The sequence below is a fragment of the Colobus angolensis genome, unplaced genomic scaffold (genome assembly GCF_000951035.1).
Source record: "Colobus angolensis palliatus isolate OR3802 unplaced genomic scaffold, Cang.pa_1.0 Scaffold27, whole genome shotgun sequence".
NCBI lineage: Eukaryota > Metazoa > Chordata > Mammalia > Primates > Cercopithecidae > Colobus > Colobus angolensis.
The window spans coordinates 14,784,316-14,807,297 of NW_012115932.1; the positions used below are offsets into that span (position 1 = coordinate 14,784,316).

The following is a 22,982-nucleotide window of genomic DNA, read 5'->3' on the forward strand; positions in this document are numbered from 1 at the left end:
AGACAGGGTTTCACCATGTTGGCCAGGCTGGTCTCAAACTCCTGACCTCAGGTGATCCACCCACCTCAGCCTCCCAAAGTGCTGGGATTACAGGCATGAACCACCACACCCAGCCCTATGTGGTCTTTTGCATCTGGTTTCCTTCACTTAGCATGTTTTTGAGGTTCACACATGTTATGGCATGCATCAGTACTTTATTCCTTTTTATTACAGAGTAGCATTCCTTTGTATGCATATATATATATATTCATGTGAGAGATATGTATCACACTTTATTTATTTATTCATCAGTTGATGGACATTTGGTTTCCACCCTTTGGCTATTATGAGTAGTGCTGCTATGAAAACTGTTGTGTGAGTCTTTGTGTGGACCTGATTTCATTTATCTTGGACAGATACCTAGGAGTGGAATGCTGGGTCAAATGGTAAATTTATATTTAAGTTTTTAAGAAATTGTTACCGCATTAGTGTTTTCCAAAGTGGTTGTACCATTTCACATTCCCACTAGCTCATGTTCCAGCTTCTCCATGTGCTGGCCTTTGTTATTGTCCGTCTTTCTTATTAGAGCCATTCTAATGGGTGTGAGGTGTATTATTGTGGTTTTGATTTGCATTTCCCTAATGACTAGTGAGGTTGAGTATCTTTTTGTTTGCTTATGAACCATTCATATATCTTCTCAAAGAGCTATATTGAGGGTTAAGTGAGATGATAATGTTGTAAAGCACTTGGAAATGCAATCGCTTATTAAATCATAAGTATTATTATTATCATCACTCATAGACTTTGGGATTGAACTTTCCTAAGGTAAGTCTTTCTTGCTTGCTTTATTATCCTGAGAAAGTTATGCAACCCCTCTGAATCTGAGAGTTTTCAAGAATAATGTGGGAAAATCATTATAGTGACTCAGTTCCATGGAACAGCATTTATTGAATAATAACATTTCAGGAAAAAAAATAAGCTCTACTATATATAAAAATACATATATACATTATTATATATATTATATAGATATGAATCAACTACAAGATCCAGTTCAGTTTCAGAAAATGTAAAGAAATGTCCATCTTAGAATTGAATATAGAAATGGCTACCTTGCAAGTTTACAAGAACATTAGTGACATAATGTATAAAGTACTTATAAATGTTCAAAAGGTAACTATTGTTACTATTGTCAACTATATTAATTAAACTGCTCTGAGACTTATCTAACATGCATTTTTACATGCTTTAATAAAGCAGGATTTTTGTTTTTGCTTTTGTATTTATGCCAATATGGAAATATTAAGAGATCAGTTCTTAAGTCCCTGAAAATATCATCAGAGCTATTATACAATCTTGAAAGGCAGTATCTTTGTGTGTTCATAGATATGTGCTTAATAAATGTAATTTAAATAATGAGGGAGGCCACTTCTAATGACTTATCATCCACCAGACCTACGCAATACCTAACACAGGACAAGCTCTCAATTGACGGCAAATTGTCCTAGCAGGTCAGTTCATTCAGAGCAGACACTGCAACTGCACTTGGGAAATCATGCCAAGTTCTGCATGGGATTGTCCTTGGACTTATCACCATGAAGAAGGAACTCATGCTGTCTCCATATCACAGCATTTTTCAGACCAGTTCAATCTGGAACACCCTTGCACTGACCAGGGCTCCATTTCATTTACCAGGGGGCTATGATGGAAACGACGTGGAGTTCACCTGGCTGAGAGGGAACGACTCTGTGCGTGGGCTGGAACACCTGCGGCTTGCTCAGTACACCATAGAGCGGTATTTCACCTTAGTCACCAGATCGCAGCAGGAGACAGGTAACTCATGTGACAAACTGTATAAATTAAAATCAGTGAACTGAGGTGTAGGGTTGCTCTCTAAGTCAGAAATATCATCTGCTCACTTTACCTCTTTGGGATGCAGTGGAGAGGGACAGTAGGGTTTGGGCTGAGCAATTCCACCTCCTCCATACCCAGTATTAAAATGGTCCACTGAGGAACAGACCTCTGGACCAGCTCTGAAGCCTTGCACCATGTACCTCCAGATATTTTCTAATGATTGCTCAAATTCCATGCCTCCCTCATGCATAAAATTTATTCATATTTCTAACTGGAACACTGGTTCTTTAACATTGAAGAATGAAAATAAGAATACAGCTCAAAGATGAAGAAGACAGCAGCAATGTCCAACAAAAGCACGGAAACCCTAATTATTACAAACGTAGCAGGAAGTATCACTTACTCATTTCATTTACCAGAAATGCATTTCTTGGTCTTTGGTGATTTTACATAGACATGTTTTGAAAGATGTGATGTTATATGTAAGCAGCAGGTATTTTCCTCTCACTTCCTTATGATAATATTAAGAATACTTATTCTCATCAATATTTGCACCCTAAAAAATTACTGCATATTTTATTTTATTTTATTTTATTTATTTGAGAATTTGAGACAAAGTCTGTCACCCAGGCTGGAGTGCAGTGGCACGATCTCAGCTCACTGCAACCTTCGCCTCCCAGGTTCAAGTTATTCTTGTGCCTCAGCCTCCTGAGTAGCTGGGATTTCAGGCATGCTTCAGCATGAAAGGCTAATTTTTGTATTTTTGGTAGAGAGGGGGTTTTGCCATGTTGGTCTCGAACTCCTGACCTCAAGTGATCTGCCTGCCTTGGCCTCCCAAAGTGCTGGATTTACAGTCATGAGCCACTGGGCCCAGCCTACTGTGTATTTTAGTTGAGCCTAGATGGCATTAAAAATCATATGTCACACCAAGATCATGGCTACATGAAAATTAGAAATTAAAGGCTATGTATAGAGAAAAGACTGGAATGGAAGAAAAGGTGATTTTTTCCCCCATTTTTCTTATTTTCCAAATTTTTCTTTTCTTTCTTCTTTTATTTATTTACTTTTTTAAAATTTTATTTTCTTGAGACAGTGTCTCACTCTAGTGTCACCTAGGCTGGAGTGCAGTGGTGCAATCTCAGCTCACTGCAACCTTCACCTCCTGGGCTCAAGTGATCTTCCCACCTCAGTCTTCCTGGTAGCTGGGACTACAGGTGTGTGCCATCATGCCTGGGTAATTTTTTGTATTTTTTGTAGCGACGAGGTTTCATCATGCTTCCCAGGCTGGTCTTGAACTCCTGAGCTCCAGCAACCCACCTGCCTTGGCCTCCCAAAGTGCTAGGATTACAGGCATGAGCCACCATGCCTGGCCTTATTTTCTGAATTTTAAGTAATTATCATGTATTATTTTTATAATGGACAAATAAATACACTTTATTTTTAAAGACAACTTTGTAAATTAGGGCTATGCTGTCATAGTTTACCAAATCTGGATTCCCAAATTGGGTTCATATTAAAAATGGCTTCAGTTTTCAAAATTATGTAATCTCACGTAGCACATAACGAACCCCTTTAGGTACAAAAGAGGGTTGTTCTTTAGTCAAATATTGATTCTCAGGTTTGCTTGTTTGTTTTTAAAACACTGACTTTCAAAATCAAAGAAATAAAGCAGGCAATGTAGACTGATAAAACATCCCTGGACCAACGGGCGAAAGACCTGGTTTTTATTCTTTCTTCTAACATCAACTCCAGGTCCTTTTCAAATCACTAAAACTCCCTGTGTCTCAATTTACCCATCAATAAAGTAAAACAATAAGTAATCCCTAGGGTCTCATCAAGCTCTAAAAGTACGTATTTTTATTCTATACTATATTTATCCCAGCATATGTCTGTTGTTTAGCTATTTAATGGTATAATTTCTAATTTCAGGCTTTAATTTGAGGGTGATAGGGGGTTGGAGCAGCTCCCATTCACTATCCTGCCTTTCCCTATCACCAATCTAAGCCAGACTTTTCCTGTTCCCAGAGGATAACCTCTTCATTCATCCATCCATACCAATGCTGGCCACTACTGCTCACCTCCCCATAATAGAAGCACAGCAGGAGCAGAGCTTGGAACTCTAACCCATGGACATATGTTTTGTGCTACAGTAGCCTATTTGCCACACAGAATTTTGTTAATGATAGCTCTCTAACACACGCCTTTCCCACATCTTGAATACACTGTTTCCTAAGGATGACCCTGAAGTAGTATAAAACCCGGGGTGCCTCTGAAATCATCAAAAATTCACTTAAATTTAATAGGTTCATTAGGTCTATTCCATAGTATTCTTTGAGAAACAGATGGTCACAGGTAATCTTCATTAAATGGGTATTTATTGAACAACTACTTTGCGAGTGCAGAACTGAAAGATTCAGTGTTTGCCCCCAAGGGACTCACTGTCTAGTGAGGCAGACGTCAAGAAAACCAGTATTGATTGCAGTGCTGTAGGAATACTGTGATACAGAAAAGCCCAAGATGGACATGAGGCAGAGCAGTGCCCCTATAAATCCCATTCAGTGCAACAGCAATGTCTCCTGTGGAAATCATAATGACAGTTCATACAGAACCAGATTTTGATCAATGACAGAGGGCTTAATGTACATATAGTTAAGTTAAGCATCCCATAGAGAAACCACTTGCTACATGAACAGACACAATTTCCTATCCATTGTTTACCCTTTCAGGAAATTACACTAGATTGGTCTTACAATTTGAGCTTCGGAGGAATGTTCTGTATTTCATTTTGGAAACCTATGTTCCTTCCACTTTCCTGGTGGTGTTGTCCTGGGTTTCATTTTGGATCTCCCTCGACTCAGTCCCTGCAAGAACCTGCATTGGTAAGCAGCTCTAACAAGAGATTTCTAAGAACTGGCTTGTCAGGTACTTGCTTTTTTTTCCTTTTACCATTGTCTTCATTAATATTCCTAAGGCAGTTCCAACAGTTGTTTTCTTGGGAGATTCTTTTACAGAGAAAGAGAGAGAGACAGAAAGAGACTACTTTAGGAGTGTGGGTTTGTTGTTGTTGTTTGGCTGGTTGGTTGGTTTTTTTTTTGGAGACGGAATTTCACTCTTGTCGCCCAGGTTGGAGCGGAGTGGCGTGATCTCGGCTACTGCAACCTCAGCCTTCCAGGCTCAAGCGACTCTCCTGCCTTAGAATCCCAGGTAGCTGAGAATACAGGCATGTGCCATCATGCCTGACTTATTTTTGTATTTTTAGTAGAGATGGGGTTTCACCGTGTTGCCCAGGCTGGTTCTGAACTCCTGACCTCTAGTGATCTGCCCACCTTGGCCTCCCAAAGTGCTGGGATTACAGGTGTGAGCCACCATGCCGTGCCAGGAGTGGTGTATTTTTAAACTTAAGTTTTACAGTGACAAGCAAGGGATCATTGTGCTTAGATGGTCTATTGTCAGTTCTTTTGCATACTGATCACCCCCTCCTAGGAGAAGACAGAATGTGAAACATTTAAAAAAACACATCACTCATATCTGTACAAAATGGACAAATCAACCGTGTTCTAGAAGGTCACAGACTTTTCAAAATGAGATGCATTCCATTTCTGGGTCTTGTCCTCACCCTGCCAATTCTCAAATGGGGACACTCTGCCAGGCTATGGTGGAGGGCTAACCAGTCACTTTGTAGGAACGTCCCCTGCCTGTTTTCCCAGGAGTGACGACTGTGTTATCAATGACCACACTGATGATCGGGTCCCGCACTTCTCTTCCCAACACCAACTGCTTCATAAAGGCCATCGATGTGTACCTGGGGATCTGCTTTAGCTTCGTGTTTGGGGCCTTGCTGGAATACGCAGTTGCTCACTACAGTTCCTTACAGCAGATGGCAGCCAAAGATAGGGTAAGAGTCTTGAGGGCCCTGTGTATGATCCATCACTGGTGCCAAGTGCAGGTCTGTAGACATGGGCTGGACCTGGCTCCTATCCCCACCCCACCCCACCCCCAGTGATTCCCTGTGCTCTAGTGAGTCTTATCCTTGTTCAGGTGGGAGCAGCTGGAAGTCATGGTGCTCCTTGAAAAAGACCATTCTTTTTACCAAATACAGTGAGATATTAATATGTTTAATTTTCCAGAAGAAAATATGTTATCTGTATGCAGCATAAAATTACAACCACAGGAGCAAGCATCCATGAAGAATCCAATATGAAACAAAGCATGCTTGCAAGTTTCAGATTAATATATATATACTTAAAATGTAATTCTTTTGTTGTATTATTGTATTCTTAAATTATACAAGTAATGCTTTACTGAAAAATGTATGGATATATTAGATTGTGACAAATTTCTTGGTTAGCATATTTTTCTGCTAATTGAGAAAAACTGTCATTATTTGGTTTAGCAGTGGAACACTGTAGTCCAGCTCTCTAAATAATAATAATAGTCATTATTTATCAAGCATTTACATGTGCCAGACACAGTAACAAGCCTTTTGCAAATATTATGTTATTGTAAACGCTCATAACAACCCAATGAGGTTATCTCCCTTTTAAAATTTATGAAATCTGATAACAAGAAGGGAAGGAGACTTACTGCAGGGGATATAGATACTAAGAGGTAGAGCTGGGATTCCACCCCAAACCTACTTGGTTCCAAAGCCTGGCACTTATCCGCTATTCCCACTTGCAGTAAGCATTGGACCACACTCTTAACTATCACTCTTTACAGGCCCATGGACCCCTAGTGTTATTTGGAAGCCAAATTTTATAGATAATGGCCTACTAAAATTCATGCTAAGAAGCAAGAAAATGATAAGGATCCAGTTCAGAAGAGGTGCCCACCTTTAGCAAAGCGCTAGGACCACAAACGGTCTAATCGTGAAGAATGAGGAATCAAAATGACCCAAAGATCCAGTTGCTTTTTCCCTTGTGTTTGGCTACAGTGAGCAATGTCTCCCAGTCATGTCATCCAAGCACCAAAGGCAAATGACCATGTGTGCCAGCCAAAGAGGATCATGGCTTTCATTTATTTTGTTCTCTTAGGCTTCCTTATGAGGAAAGAAGGAAGTTGAATTATTGCCCCCCCCACCCCCCAAAAAAATCTAGATTTGCTAGACTGGCAAAATGGAGATTGGTGAAATACTGACAGCCTCCTCTAAAGACACCAGAAAGCCCTTATTTTGCTGTGTATATGATAACCACTGCACTATGGAGTGATCGCTGTGTCCTAAACATCCATCAACATCTCCTTTAGTTCATCCAACAACACAATGAAATGAGCATCATTGTTATCCCAATTTTACTCTTGAGAAATCTACCACTCATTGATGTGGCAAATTTCTCAAGAGTAAAATTGGGATAATAATGGTACTCATTTCATTGTCCTATAGAGTGACATGGTAACTCCCATAAGACCCCACACCTAGCAAGTGGCCTGGCCAAGGATCCAAAGCACACTCTCTCTGCCTTCACTACACTCCCACATTCCTGGGAGTTGACCCCAGCCATGTTGGAGAATGGCAACTCCTTGCAATGGCAGGGAGCATCACTATTTCTGCTTTTGTGGCAAAGCCTTTAAGACACAGCTGATTTCTATTATCTCTCATAATCAGTTACTCCCTTCTCCCTGGAACAGAATTGAAGTCATCAAACACCTACTAGATGCTTTCCATTTTTTACCATTTAATCTTCCCATCAGTCTCAAGATGGCAATACCAATCACCATTTGGCAGGTGAGGAAATCAAGTCTTAGAGGGACTGAGGTGACTAAAGTTTCACAACAGTGAATGGCCGAATGGAATTTGAACCCACGTCCACTAACTTCAAAGCCTGAGCATTTCGCATCTGGCACACTGTTCAGGATATCTACAGTGGGCCATGGTTACTCCTCCTGTTATATATGCTGGTGACCTACAAATAGGTGTCTCCAAACAGGGTAACAGGACTCCAAGCCTGGCTTATTGGCCAGTTTCTGAAGCACTCAATGCCACTCTCTATTAAGCCTAATTATTCAATCCTTGGGCCTCTAAATTTTTATTAGCTCATTACCTACTTATTTATTTTGCTAAGTCAAGTCTTTTAAGCTAACTGCATTGTCTATGAACTAGGGGACAACGAAGGAAGTGGAAGAAGTCAGTATTACTAACATCATCAACAGCTCCATCTCCAGCTTTAAACGGAAGATCAGCTTTGCCAGCATTGAAATTTCCGGTGACAATGTTGACTACAGTGACTTGACAATGAAAACCAGTGACAAGTTCAAGTTTGTCTTCCGAGAAAAGATGGGCAGGATTGTTGATTATTTCACAATTCAAAACCCCAGTAATGTTGATCGCTATTCCAAACTACTGTTTCCTTTGATTTTTATGCTAGCCAATGTATTTTACTGGGCATACTACATGTATTTTTGAGTCAATGTTAAATTTCTTGCATGCCATAGGTCTTCAACAGGACAAGATAATGATGTAAATGGTACTTTAGGTCAAGTGTGCACCCACATCCAATGGTGCTACAAGTGACTAAAATAATATTTGAGACTTTCTGCTCAAAGAATGAACCCCCAACCATTATTCTAAGCTGTGTAGAAGTCCTAGCATTACAGGATCTTGTAATAGAAATATCAGTCCATTCCTCTTTCATCTTAATCAAGGACATCCCCATGGAGCCCAAAATTACAAATGTACTCAGGGCTGTTTACTCAGTGGCTCCCTGGTTTGCATTTACCTCATATAAAGAATGGGAAGGAAGGGTAACCCTCAAGTGTCAGAAGTTGTTTCTAAAGTAATCATACATGTTTTACTAAAGCTCTGCAGTGCTTATAAAATACATTGCTGCCTATTTAGGGAGTAACATTTTCTAGTTTTTGTTTCTGGTTAAAATGAAATATGGGCTTATGTCAATTTGTTGGAAGTCAATGCACTAACTCAATACCAAGATGAGTTTTTAAATAATGAATATTACTTAATACCACAACAGAATTATCCCCAAATTCCAATAAGTCGTATCACTGAAAATTCAAACTTAAGTGAAGAAAAAGTTAATAGATCAAAAATCTAAACAAATTCCTTGGTTCTAAGGTACAATGGATTCCCCACACTGGAAGGACTGTGAGGCTTTATTCCCCCACTATACATATCTTATCATTTTATTATTATACACACATCCATCCTAAACAACATCCACCCTAAACAATACTAAAGCCCCTTTCCCACGCATGGATGGAAATGGAAGATTTTTTTTTTTAACTTGTTCTAGAAGTCTTAATATGGGCTGTTGCCATGAAGGCTTGTAGAATTGAATCCATTTTCTAGCTGCCTTTATTCACGTACTGATGGGGTACTAAAAGTGCTGGGTTGACTCAGAGAGTCACTGTCGTTCTGTCACTGCTGCTACTCTAACACTGAGCAACACTTTCCTGGGGGCAGATCCCCTATATCATTCCAAGAGGAGCATTCATCCCTTTGCTCTAATGATCAGGAATGATGCTTATTAGAAAACAAACAGCATGACCCAGGAACAAGTGGCTTAGCTTAAGTAAACTTGGCTTTGCTCGGATCCCAGATCCTTCCAGCTGGTCTACTCTGAGTGGCTTATCCTGCATGAGCAGGAGCATGCTGGCCTGAGTACTGAACTTTCTGAGTAACAATGAGATACGTTACAGAACCTGTGTTCAGGTTGCGGGTGAGCTGTCCTCTCCAAATCCAGCCAGGGACGCACATTCCTTTGCCAGGCTCAGCCAACAGTACCAAAAGTGATTTTTTGAGAGTGCCAGGGTGAAGACTTCCAGTTCAGCCTCAGTTATTTTAGACAATCTTTAATTTCTTAGCTTCCTGTTCTAATAAATGCACGGCTTTACCTTTCCTGTCAGAAATAAACCATGGCTCTAAAAGATGGTTTCTCTTCTGTAACTCCCTATTGCCACAGGTTCTCATTCTTTTTCCTATTATACTTCTCACAATTCAGTTTCTGTGAGTTTGATCACCTGATTTTTTAACAAAATGTTTCTAATGGGAATGGATGGGGGTGCTGGTGAAAAGAGGTGAAACGTGGTTGTATGAGCCAATCGTATTTGTGATTTTTTTAAAACAAATTTAAAAGGAAATATCTGTTCTGAAACCCCATTTAAGCATTGTATGAAAACAATGATAAAGATGTGAAACTGTGAAATAAATATACCACATTAGCTACCCACCAAATCAAGTGGTCATCTATAGAATGATTGTTATAAGATCCAATTTGGAGAAGGTATGTGTCACAGTGCAAAGTCAATGGGCTCACATTGTTCTATCCTCATGTCCCCCCCCAACCCCAGACAGTACACATATATGCTCACGACACACATACTAACCCTACCATTAATATCTTCTGCCAAGCAAATAGTAAATGCTGGTGACACAGCCAATGTTTTCTTTGACATCACGGCACCACAACACTTGCCTTGCAGTTAAACAATTGAGCCTGGTGATCGTGAGAAAGCCAATTCTCGAAAAATGTCACAGATTTTCTTCTAAGCATTCTTTATCACTTGGAATTCTCTTTCTTGTTGTTGAATGATGTTTTTATAATTTGAGAATACACTTTGGGGGGGGGAACATCGATTCTTGGATTTTGTGTCACTCTGCACTAAAGTGTAGCTACTACATTAGAGTTCTCAGTAAAAACTTATAATATTCTAAATCTGTCCCTCGTATCCCCTACCCAGAGCAGTCCCACTGATCGTGTTGTTCAAAATGTTTACTTCTTGCATGAAAATATCAAGAACAACCTCACCAAATTTCCAAAGGATATGAAACTAGCTAGGACTGGGAATATTCTAAGTCATAGAAATATAATTATTAGTTAACCTGCTACTGAGACTATCAATAGTCTCAATATAAGAAATCATACAAATATAAGAAGACACTCAATAGCAACTAAATGGCAGATGGTTCATTTCAAATGAAAGGGAGAAATGACAGTGGGGCACGGTGGCTCACACCTGTAATCCCAGGACTTTGGGAGGCTGAGGCAGATGAATCACTTGAGGTCAGGAATTCGAGACCAGCCTGGGCAACACGGTGAAACCCCCTCTCTACTGAAAATAGAAAAAATTAGCTGGGTGTGGTGGCAGGTGCCTGTAATCACAGCTACTTGGGAGGCTAAGGCAGGAGAATAGCTTGAACCCAAGAGGTAGAGGTTGCAGTGAGCTGAGATCACACCCTGCACTCCAGCCTGGGTGACAGAGTGAGACTCTATCTCAAAAAAAAAAGAAAGAAAGAAAAGAAAAGAAAAGAAAAAGAAAAAAAAAGGGAGAAATGAGCATAGCAGAAAAGGGCTGGAGATTACAGTAGACCTCAAGCTGGAAATGAGCAGGCAATGCAAGGGAGTCCCCATCAAAGAAAAGTACAGGATGGCTTTCAGTGCCAGGTGATATGGTTTGGCTCCATGTTCCCTCCCAAATTTCATCTTGAATTGTAATCCCTACATGTTGAGGGGGGGACCTGGTGGGAGGTGATTGGATCATGGGGTGGTTTCTCCCATGCTGTTCTCGTGATAGTGAGTTTTCACTTCTTTGCTCTCTCTCTCTCCTGCTGTCATGTAAGACATGCCTTGCTTCCCCTTTGCCTTCCACCATGATTGTAAGTTTTCTGAAGCCTCCCCAGCCATGCAGAACTGTGAGTCAATTAAGCCTTTTTTGTTTATAAATTACCCAGTCTCAGGTAATATCTTTATAGAAGTGTGAAAATGAACAAATACATCAGGCAAGTGTAGTGACAAGCATAGAGATCTGCTGGTCTTTCGGCCAGGTGCTGCGGCTCACACCTGTAATCCCAGCACTTTGGGAGGCCGAGGTGGCCAGATCATGAGGTCATGAGATCAAGACCATTCTGGAGAACACGGTGAAACCCCGTCTCTACCAAAAATACAAAAAAATTAGCCGGGCGTGGTGGCACATGCCTATAGTCCCAGCTACTGGGGAGGCTGAGGCAGGAGAATTGCTTGAACCCAGGAGGCAGAGATTGCAGTGAGCCAAGATGGCGCCACTCCACTCCAGCCTGGTGACAGAGTGAGACTCCATCTCAAAAACAAAGACAAAAAAAAAAAAAAGATATGGTCTTTCTTCAATGTTGTGCCTTACTCTTATACATAGAGAGCAGTTCTTCTCAGCTGCTGGCCCATTGTGAATTTTTATCAGTTTATTTACTGCCAAAGTTCCTTGCTTTTTAAAACGTATACATTTTAAAAATTGTCTCTTAACAGACAAGGAACTACACCCTAATACATGATCAATGTAAGTTATGTGTGATACTTTTAAAAGAAAAAAATTGAAAACATGTTTAATCTATTTTTAATATTAAATATATATTAAATTACATATGATTTTCAACAGTTTTGTAAAGAATTTAAATATATATCAGACTGTAGTATATTTGGGTTGAAAAACACTGAGTTCAATTTTGGCCCATACTTCTAGGGATGTACAGAAATGGGTAAAGAGAGAAGAATGACAGAAATGACTTAAATAATAGAAAACAAGTCCAACAAGAAGAAGCTTTTGTACCTTGGAAAGGACTGTCATTATTAGGTTCAAGAGAAATTTTGTGAAAGGGACATGCTGTTCCATTATTCACCTGAATAAGTGAACTGAATAAAAGTAAGTAGACATAAACGCACTTCAGAGAAAGCCTAATTGTTTAGAAGGAAGAAAATGTGCAGGTTGAATAATGAAATGCTCAGATTCTCCATCTGGAAATTTCCCATGAGAATAAAGAATCATCTCTCCCTTTGATTTTGCCATCCACCTGTCTGAAAGCAGGTGGCTGTATTTTACCAGGTAATCTTGGAAAGTTGTAGATGCAGGAAGATGCCTCTGGCTGCAGAAAATTAAAGTGTCAAAGTATTGCTAACATAAAACGAATGCCTAAGAATATTCCTGGTGGCCCACAAGGTTGAACTTCAAAATTACGATTTCTTTTGGGGGATCTGAAGTGGAATCACGTGATTTATAGCTTTCAGTGACTTGGCTATGATATGAAACTTAATCATCCAATATCATTTCTTATAACTGTGCCTTCCCAGACATTAGATAAAATGCAATCCTATTTGAAAACTAGAAAAGAGAATAGAACATGAAAAGTGAGTAAATAGCTCTCTGATGGTCCAATGTCTCTGTAATCTTTGAGGACATCTGCATTTACAAGCCAGCTAGCTATTCCTCTCTCAGTGAAGATGACAGCCAAGGGTTAAAGAGTTGTAGAGCTCTCAGTGAAGATACACACAATGTTGTGTATCTTTTTGCTGTAATACATTATAGCCATGAGTACAATTATATGCGTAGTCCTGTGAATCCTCCTAGTGAATCATCAAACCTAGCCAGTGGTCGTGGGGACTCTGGACACACAGGCTTTGAAGCAGTGGTTCCTGAATCCATCTGATCACAAGAGTCACTGGAGGAGCTTCATAGACAACCGACCCCAGAGTCTCAACTCAAACTTATGGACTCAAGACCTGTATTTTTCCAAGCTCTCCAGATGTGAAGCCAGATGGGAAGACAGATGCCACATGCCTTGGTGGAAAAGACAACAACTTCATGAAAACTATATTTTCAGGAGGGTAAAATAATACAGTGTGTCTGCCACACGGAAAAGCCCAACAGGATAAAACTATTTAATATGAATAATATGTAGACCAGACAGAAAGCAAATTTTTCCCTCTGTTTCATTGAATCTCCTGTTAGTGCCAAGAAGGAACAGGACATCTGATATGGTTTGGATTTGTGTCTCCACCCAAATCTCATGTCAAATTGTAATCTCCAATGTTGGAAGACGGGCCTAGTGGGAGGTGATTGGATCATAGGGGAGGACTTCCCCCTTGCTAGTCTCATGATGATGAGTTCTCACTAGATCTGTTTGTTTAAAACTGTGTAGCACCTCCCCCTTTTCTCTCTTCCTTCTGCTCCAGCCATGTAAGACGAGCCAGCTTCCCCTTCACCTTCTGCCATGACTGAAAGTTTCCTGAGGCCTCCCCAGCCATGCTTCCTGTATAGCCTGTGGAACTGAGCCAGTTAAACCTCTTTTCTTTATAAATTACCCAGTCTTAGGTAGTTCTTTATAGCAAAGCAAAAACAAACTAGTACAACATCCATTTCTGACATGACCATAACATGACAAAAAAGCATCCAATGATAAATTTGTGGCTGAAGAGTGATGCAGGTATACAGGGATACAGCAGTTCTTTGTTGCAACTCCCAGTTTTTGAGACACTAAACTTTAACCTTAGTTAAAGTTAATTTGAGTTTGTATAAATCAATTAAAAACCTTCACAGGAATGCAAATAGTTAGACTACCTGCAACCAAAGAGCCTGCTTTCTGTAACAGGTAGGAGGGGGCGGCTGGCTTGAATGATGCCTCACAGGTAGCCCTCAAGGTCAGGGGTATGAGTCAAAAGCTTTGCTGAGAACTCTCAGAGTAATGAAAGGAGGGAGCACTCAGCTGAGAAATATGTGATCGTCAGAGTTGTGACACAAAAAGGCAACTGCAAATTTTTCCACAAAGAATGTAGTTGCATTCCATTTCAGACTTATCCCAAAAGACTAATCCAGTTTAATTTAATGTGAGAACCCAAGAATGAGAGTCAGACTTCCTTCTCCTTCTTAGGGCCTCTTTGAGTCTAGCCTGCCACTTTACTCTGTATCTGCACCCAAGGCAGAGGCCTGCAGTTTCTTTGTGGACTAAGACACTTGTGTAATTCCAAATTTTAGAAGTTTTGAAGCTGGGCTTTCAGGTTGAATACATCTATGGACACATTTAACAAACAAGAATTGTGGCTATGTCCTTAAAACATACAGAGACGAGGCATGAATGATGAATAGACAGTTGGTCTCTATGAAAATATTTCTTTTTAGGGGAAGTAGGCAGATATGTCTCTGATGGATTTTGCTTTTCAATAACAAATTATTGAACCAATTCACAAAAATATATCTTGAAGGATCAAAAAGCCCTCTTTCATAAATCATATCTATGGAACAAAACAAAGGAAATGGGATAGGGTGACAGTGGAAACTGATAACCACAAATATCACCAGTAAAATGTAGACTCAGATGCCGTGGCATTTAGTGCCACAAACTTTAGAATGCAATAATAAAGTGAATTTTCAGAATGTAAAGAAGTCCCAGGAGAAATTATCCATTTAAAAATATATGAGATGTGCTTTTTCTGAGTTGGTATATTTCTTACATCCTAACAAAACATTCTGATTCATTTCACAGAGGGATTCAAAGGCAAACTCTCAACAAGGGAAATACAACTTTGTTTTTTATCTACTTCTTTAGGAATTTAATATAATTTATTAAGTTATTTTTCCACAAAGAATCTAGTTGCATTCCATTTCAGACTTATCCCAAAAGACTAATCCAGTTTAATTTAGAGTAGGAACCTAAGAATGAGAGTCAAGAGACCTAGACTCTACTATTAACTGAATCTCTATTTGACTAAGTTTTGCAATATGTAAAAGGGAACGAATATATTCACCCTTTCTATCTCACAGGTTTGTAGTATGGTTAAAAATTAAGATTATAAATGTGAAAGTATTTTGGACACGGGATATCAGTCACACAAATGGGTCTTCATTAATTTGATACACAATTATATGCATATTACCTACTCCCAGAAAATCAGTAGCTAGGACATGATGAAGTGCAACCAGCTTATACGATATGTTAGTAGAAAGGGTGGAAGACGACACAGGATGCGTCCAAAATCAGACAGGAAACAACCAAGACTAGCCGTGTCTCCTAAGCCTAGCATCTTTTCACTGATCTCATGACCTCCTCAAAGGATTCTGTGCACCCAGCTTCACGCTCAGCCTATGCAGAAGCAGTGCTGCAAGATTACAACATCTACAGTACAACAGCAAGCCGCGACTTTTAAAGATTTAATGGCATTATCTGTGGCCTGTGTCTTGACAATCTCTCTCAATCTGCCAGAACTGTTCCACGCCCCCCCACACCCACTCACCAGAAATTTGAGGCAGGGGTATCTCTGGAATCTTTACTAGCAAAACAGATCATTCTTCCCTAGAAAGGACTTTTAAAGGCATTTGTTAGCCTAGAGGACCCTGCTTTTCACCTCTTCCGTCCGAAAGTTCCTGCAAAGGAGATCAGAAAAGCCGGCATCTTGCCCACAATACATACTGGAGCAGCCTGGCTCGCTGCCTGAGAATGCAGTTAACAAGAACATCCTATTTCATCTCTACGAAGGTGAAAGATCTCAGTTCATGATTCCTCTCAGCACTACACTGGTGATTGTTTTAAAAATGCATTTGTATGTATACACAATGCCTTCCATTGCAATGAATCTTTGACATTTTTAAAGGTAAGTTGTATGTTCTGATACTATAAATGGTAGTAAAGGTATTTCAAATTATCTCCCATTTGCTTACTATATTAACCAAGAGAGTACATAAAGGGCAATAAAGTTACATCTTTATCAGAAAAGCATACTGTGCTTTGGTAAGCACTGTGCTGTCACAGCACCACTGTCTGCTCAAAGTTTTATAATGCTTTCCAAATAGAACACAGGAGTAAAGTAACTTTTATGCGGTTTGCTGGGGGAAAATATTAAGAATAATCACCATAGTGCAGTCCATCAGAGGTGTTTTTATTTTGCTTTTTCTCAGATAGAGACACTTGATGTTACAAGTTGCATGGAAGGACAGGAGTCCATAGTGTGTAAATGCTAGTTAATAGCTACAATTTTTTAGGTGACAACTATGTACTAAGCCCCTCACTTACCCTATCTCTCATCCGGACAATAGTCCTGTAAGGTAGATGATATTAATCCATTTTGCAGAGGGGAAAACAGGGATTCAAGGAGATTTAATGGCTGGCTCAAGGTTGTGTAGTTGGGAAGTGGCAGAGCTTCGATTTGAACCCAGGTCTATTTGGCCTCAAGACATGTGCTTGGGCTGGGCACGGTGGCTCATGCCTGTAATCCCAGCACCCTGGGAGGCTGAGGCGGGCAGATCACCTGAGGTCAGTAGTTCGACACCAGCCTGGCCAACGTGGTGAAACCCCGTCGCTACTAAAAACACAAAAATTGGCCAGGCGTGGTGGTGCATGCCTGTAGTCCCAGCTACCTGGGAGGCTGAGGCAGGAGAATCACTTGAACCTGAGAACCAGAGGCTGCAGTGAGTTGAGATCATGCCACTGCCCTCCAGCCTAGGCAATGAGAGTGAAACTCTGTCTCAAAAACAAAAAACAAACAAACAAACAAACCTGTGCTTAATCCACCTCACCATACTGCCTCATTCTTACAAGTTGCTAGAAGTCTCCAGAATCTGGATCCAAGTTAGATAATAATAGAAATGAAAGAAATGCAAACAATAATAAGATCATGCCCCTTTCACTTTCTCACCTTAGAAATGTTCACTGAACTTTCCATCTCCAAAGCCAGTAACTCATAAGGGTGATGGGAAGAAATGAACTGACCCTGTGGAGAATTCAAGGAGTATACCAGAGAGGTTAGGAGGCTGGCTTTGACCTGAGTCAACTTAGGTTTCTGCCCTGGCTCTGGCTGTTATCAGCTAGCTGTGTGACCTGACTTAACCTCTTTGTACCTTATTTCCTTCTCTGTAAAATAGGAAAAATGTCCTCATAGGTTCCAATGATGCACTGTGTGCAGGGCACACAATGATACCGAGTGTGCAGAACACTCACAGTTCCTGGCCTATTGTTGCGTGCTCCATAAATGTTATCTCTTTTTTATTGGAACTTTGGCTGTGAGGTTGCTATATAAAAATAAAAGGCACATTATTGGTGAAACAAAACAAAATTCACAGTTTCTGGCTTAACTGGTTTTTGTTGGCACCTAATGGCCTTACACCTCTTGATTTAAGAGAGCCTTAAAAACAAACAGTGGATATCAAACACTGGGTTTCTATTTGCAAGGACAGATGCTCTTTTTTGGGCTCAGCTAAAACTGAAGTCTAGTCAGACAGCCCAAATCAAAACCCATTTTATTTCTCCTGCAAGTTTAAGTAGGAAATCAGTGCTGCTAAGAGTGTGAAGTGAAATCTCTAGAATTTATAATGAATGGGTCAGTCCCTGAACTGTACATTCCTCCCTTTCCTATTTTTACATATAAAATTTTAGCCATCATTTCCACCATTCCCAAACTCTTCTTTTAAAAAATTGTTCTAAATAATATTATTGAAAATAAAATAGCAGGCTATCAACATATAGAGCTGACATAGGGACCACATCCGGGTAGGTCTCCTTTAAGGAAACTCTGCTGGACCTTCAGTCTTTCCATGTATGGCTTAATACAAGAGCAAATGAGGATGTCCTCTTAGAAAGAAAGCATATTAAAACATTTACCTTAGGATTAATGAAGAATGGAAGACATTTGGGCAGGGAAGTGGGAAAGGAGAATGAAGCCATTGGGTGCCTAACACCATAAATAACTTAGAAGTCAGGCACTTAACACAAAGTTTTGCATTAAAGATTAAAACCCAGAGTTTCCAATAAGTAGTCTTTATGGGAGTTTTCACCAAATGTCACCTATAGGTATAGGGCTGGGTCCTTATAGAATTATTTTTAGGCTTAAAACTTCCCGGAGAAGCTTTTCTTTCCTCTCCAAAAAGCTCAAGTCCTGTGTTTCATAGACTATAGCAGTACCTGCCTTTCACTAAAAGCCCCATCACTGTGATCGCAGCTGTAATTGTACATGTATCCAAATCATTCATTGTTAACTATCTGTCTTTCCCTGAGATGTGGACTTCATACAGGCAAGGACTCTGTCTGACTTTATTCCCTGAGCCCCCAGATGCCTAACATAGTGACTCCACATAAAAAGAATCTGATAAACATTTGTAGAGTTAATAAATATATTCATTGAGTACAGAAATATTGAACCAAATTATGTCCTAGAGACTAGAGTAGTGTTTCCCCAAGAGTCCTTGGAGTAAGAAAGCCTGGGTTTGAGTCTTGGCTGTGATACTAGCTGTGTGGTCTTAGTCAAATTAATTCCTCTCTCTGTGCCTTGTCTGTCAACTGGCGATAATAATAGTTCTTACTTCACTGGGTTATTACATAGAAAAAATGAATTAAAACATATACATTGCTTAGGCCACGGGCGGTGGCTCATGTCTGTAATCCTAGCACTTTGGGAGGCTGAAGCAGGTGGATCATGAGGTCAGGAGATCAAGACCATCCTGGCTAACATGGTGAAACCCTGTCTCTACTAAAAATGTAAAAAATTAGCTGGCCTTGGTGGCACACGCCTGTAGCCCCAGCTACTCAGGAGGCTAAGTCAAGAGAATAGCTTGAACCTGGGAGGCAGTTTGCTGTGAGCCAAGATTCCACCATTGCACTCCAGCCTGGGCAACAGAGAGAGATTCTTTCTCGAAAAATATATATACACATATATATACACACACATATATACATATATACACATATATATACACATATATGCACACACACACATTGCTTAAAGCAATGACCTGTACATAACAATCCCTGAGAAAATATAACCTACTGTTATTATGATTCTTACAAACACCTCTTTGGCTAGATGATCTGGGGATAAAAAGGCATTTTTAGTCCAACAATTTTGGAAAATACTGAATTAAATAAAGTTAAAGGGCTGCCTGTTTCAAGACTTGTCAGAACTTTCAAAATACTAATGTGCATTATGAATGTCTAAGGGGGACATCATGTACAGTGTTTCCAAAATGTATTTGATGACAGAATTTTATTTGTGAGTAAATTATACTAGCATAACTCATGTACAGTTTATGGAACACATTCTGTGAAATGCTGGATTTGATTCTTTAGTAGAAAAATAACAAGATGCCGAGTGTAGTGGCTCATGCCTGCAATTTTAGCACTTTGGGAGGCCAGGGAGGGCAGATCACTTGAGTTCAGGAGTTCCAGACCAGCCTGGGCAACATAGCAAAACCCTGTCTCTACAAAAAGTATAAAAATTATCTGTGTGTAGTGGTGCATGCCTGTAATTCTAGCTACTCGGGAAGCTGAGGTGGAGGGATTGCTTGAGCCTGGAGGCGGAGGTTATAGTGAGCCATGATCATGCCCGTGCACTCCAGTCTTGGTGACAGACGTGTCTCAAAATTAAAAAGAAAAAGAAAAATAACAAGAAACAAAATTTGGGAGGAAATATTTTTCAAAATTATAGATTGAAGAAATACTATTTAAGAAAGTAACTCTTTCTTAAAATATAATTAATGAGACATAAAATATATGAAAGGAACATCCGGTCTTAAGTGTTTTGTTTTGTTTTGTTTTTTTGAGACAGAGTGTTGCTCTGTCACCCAGGCTTATGTGCAGTGTGCAGTGGTGTATTCTCGGCTCACTACAACCTCTACTTCCCTGGTTCAAGCAATTCCCCTGCCTCAGCCTCCTGAGTAGCTGGGATTACAGGCGCCCGCTACCATGTCCGGCTAATTTTTTTGTATTTTTAGAAGAGACAGGGTTTCACCATGTTGGCCAGACTGGTCTTGAACTCCTGACCTCAATCAATCTGCCCACTTCGGCCTCCCAAAGTGCTGGGATTACAGGCTTGAGTCAGTGTGCCTGGCCAAGTTTTTGTTTATTTATTTTTGGAGACACACTCTGTCACTCTATCACCTAGGCTGGAGTGCAGTGGCGCAGTCTCGGCTCACTGCAACTTCTGTCTCCCAGGTTCAAGAGATTCTCATGCCTCAGCTTCCCGAGTACCTGGGACTACCGGCGTGCACCACCATGCCCGGCTAATTTTTGTATTTTCAGTAGAGATGGGGCTTCACTGTGTTGGTCAGGCTGCTCTTGAACTCCTGGCCTCAAGTGATCACCCACCTCAGCCTCCCAAAGTGCTGGGATTACAGGCGTGAGTCACCACACTCAGCCTAACATTAAATCTTTAAAGCCCAATGTCTTACTTGGGCTGAGGTACCAGACTCCTTATAGCACCTGAGAGCAAAGTCCCAGCTTAAGCTTGGGAGCTTGCAGAAGGGTTCAGGCACAAGACAAGGCTGAGCTCCACACCCACAGGTGCACCTGGTGATATGCTTACTTACAAATTAGAGTTTGCCTTTCTCCTTCTCCCCACAAATAATCTAACCAGGTATATTTGTTTGCTAGGACTGCCATAACAAAGTACTACAGACTAGGTGGCTTAAACAACAAATATTAAGTTTCTTACAATTCTGAAGGCCAGAAGTCTGAAGTGTCAGCAGGGCCAGTTTCTTCTGAGACTTCTCTCCTTGGCTTGTAAGTGCCCATTCTCTTGATGTCTTCACATGGTCTTTTGCTCTGTCCTTGTCCAAATTTCCTTTTCTTATAAGAACACCAGTCATATAGAATTAGGGTTTTCCTGAATGACCTCATTTTAATTTAATTACCTCTTTAAAGACCTGATCTCCAAATATAGTCACATTCTGAGGTCCTGGGGGTTAGGACTTCAGCATATGAATTTTTGGGCAAGGGATAGAAAGGGTTGGAAATGACACAATTCAGTCCATAACACCAGCTCTGACTCCTCTCACTGGCCACCTCAAAGAGTGAGGGGTTACTCTGTGTCCTTTTCAATTTCCTGCATTACAAAACAAAAAGGACATTTTATTTTTTTATTATTTTTTTTTTTTCCAGATGGAGTCTCACTCTATCACCAGGCCAGAGTGCAGTGGTGCAATCTCAGCTCACTGCAACCTCCACCTCCCAGGTTCAAGCGATTCTCCTGCCTCAGCCTCCTCAGTAGCTGGGACTACAGGCGCTCACCACCATGCCCAGGTAATTTTTGTATTTTTAGTAGAGACAGGGTTTCACCATGTTGGCCAGGATGGTCTTGATCTCTTGACCTTGTGATCCACCCACCTCAGCCTTCCAAAGTGCTGGGATTACAGGCGTGAGCCACCTAGCCCAGCCCACAAAAAGGGAAAATTTAAGCCCTCTGCTAAGTTACCCATCAGCATCATTTCTTGCCCGATTTTCCACCAACCATTTTAGCTCTTACTCTGTCTCCCACAAACCAAGAGAGCCCCCATGACTCAGGTCCTCCAGTGCCTCTACCTTCCTTTTGGGAACAGCTGAGCAGCATCGTGCTTCTCCACAGATTCGCTGTGCCCATCCTTAAAGAGTCTTTGCACCACTCAACCCAATCATCCTTTTCAGATCCTGCCACTTCCTCTGCTGCCAAGGGTCTGCTATCCCCGAATAAGGATTTAAAACCCACAGAATCCCAAAGTTCTCCCCGAGTAGTGTTAAAATAGGGATAATCTTCTTTCACAACTGGGAAACACAGGGCACTCACAATCTGATGACAGCTTACAGGACTGTGAACAGCCTCAGTGCCTAACACAGCCATGGCTATTGTCCTAAAACAATGAGGATGGATTTCACCACCTTCCCTCAGAACCGGGACCTGGCTGGAAGGCACGGCTGTAAGAGTTAAAGAGGCAGGAAACACAAAACATGGCTTAACAGTCAAAGATAGGTTTATTTTAGAGAGATAAACCTGAGAGGGGCTTCTGGCCAATTGCAATCAGGAGTGCTTTCTCTTGCAGACTAAGAGTATATATTGGTTTTAGGGTGAGGGGGCTTATCACAAGCTTGGCATGTTTCTGTGTGAAGGAGAAGTTCATGGCTGGGTTAGAATGTCTCTGGGTGGAGGGGAAGTTATCATGGGGCTGACATCTTTCTGGCCGCAGTGGGGTTATCTCAAGGCTGGCATCTTCCCAGCTGGTGGGGGGTTATCTTGGGGCTAGCATGTCTCTGGTCAGGGAGGAGTTTGGAATGTTTCTGATTGGAGATGTTATTTGTGGTTTATGTTCATGCTGACCTTAGCCATTAGGCTGATGCCCTTTGGATTTAGGTGGTTTTTTATTAAGGTGAATTTTAAAATGAGGTGCTTGTCAGTGATGGTTATGCTGCTACTCAGTCAATGGCAAGGCATTTGTTTTCTGTAATGGAAAGCAGGAGACTTTTTTTTTTCTTTTTAATTATCTTGTTATGTGATAGAAGTCACAGAGTGAAAGAAAAGTATGAAACATTGCCTTTTTATATACCCGACCTTCTGATAGGCTATATGTTTTAGGGACAGATAACTTCCTAATGAGACTTTTTATAATAAAGCTTTCATTGTTTCAAAAAATATTAACTTTTGTAGCTCTTCCGGGTAGATCAA

The 22,982-nt window shown here is 40.6% G+C and overlaps 1 protein-coding gene across 1 annotated transcript in view; it reads left to right on the forward strand.

Annotated features, from left to right (window-relative positions):
- Positions 1 to 10,018, forward strand: part of GABRP (gamma-aminobutyric acid (GABA) A receptor, pi) — a 29,608-nt gene extending 19,590 nt beyond the window's left edge. Inside the window, exons 8-11 of the mRNA XM_011947771.1 lie at positions 1,675 to 1,812; positions 4,560 to 4,712; positions 5,541 to 5,728; positions 7,931 to 10,018. Coding sequence (XP_011803161.1) covers positions 1,675 to 1,812; positions 4,560 to 4,712; positions 5,541 to 5,728; positions 7,931 to 8,233 — 782 coding nt within the window. The 3' untranslated portion in view covers positions 8,234 to 10,018. The remainder of the gene's footprint in view (positions 1 to 1,674; positions 1,813 to 4,559; positions 4,713 to 5,540; positions 5,729 to 7,930) is intronic.
- Positions 10,019 to 22,982: the final 12,964 nt, after the last annotated feature.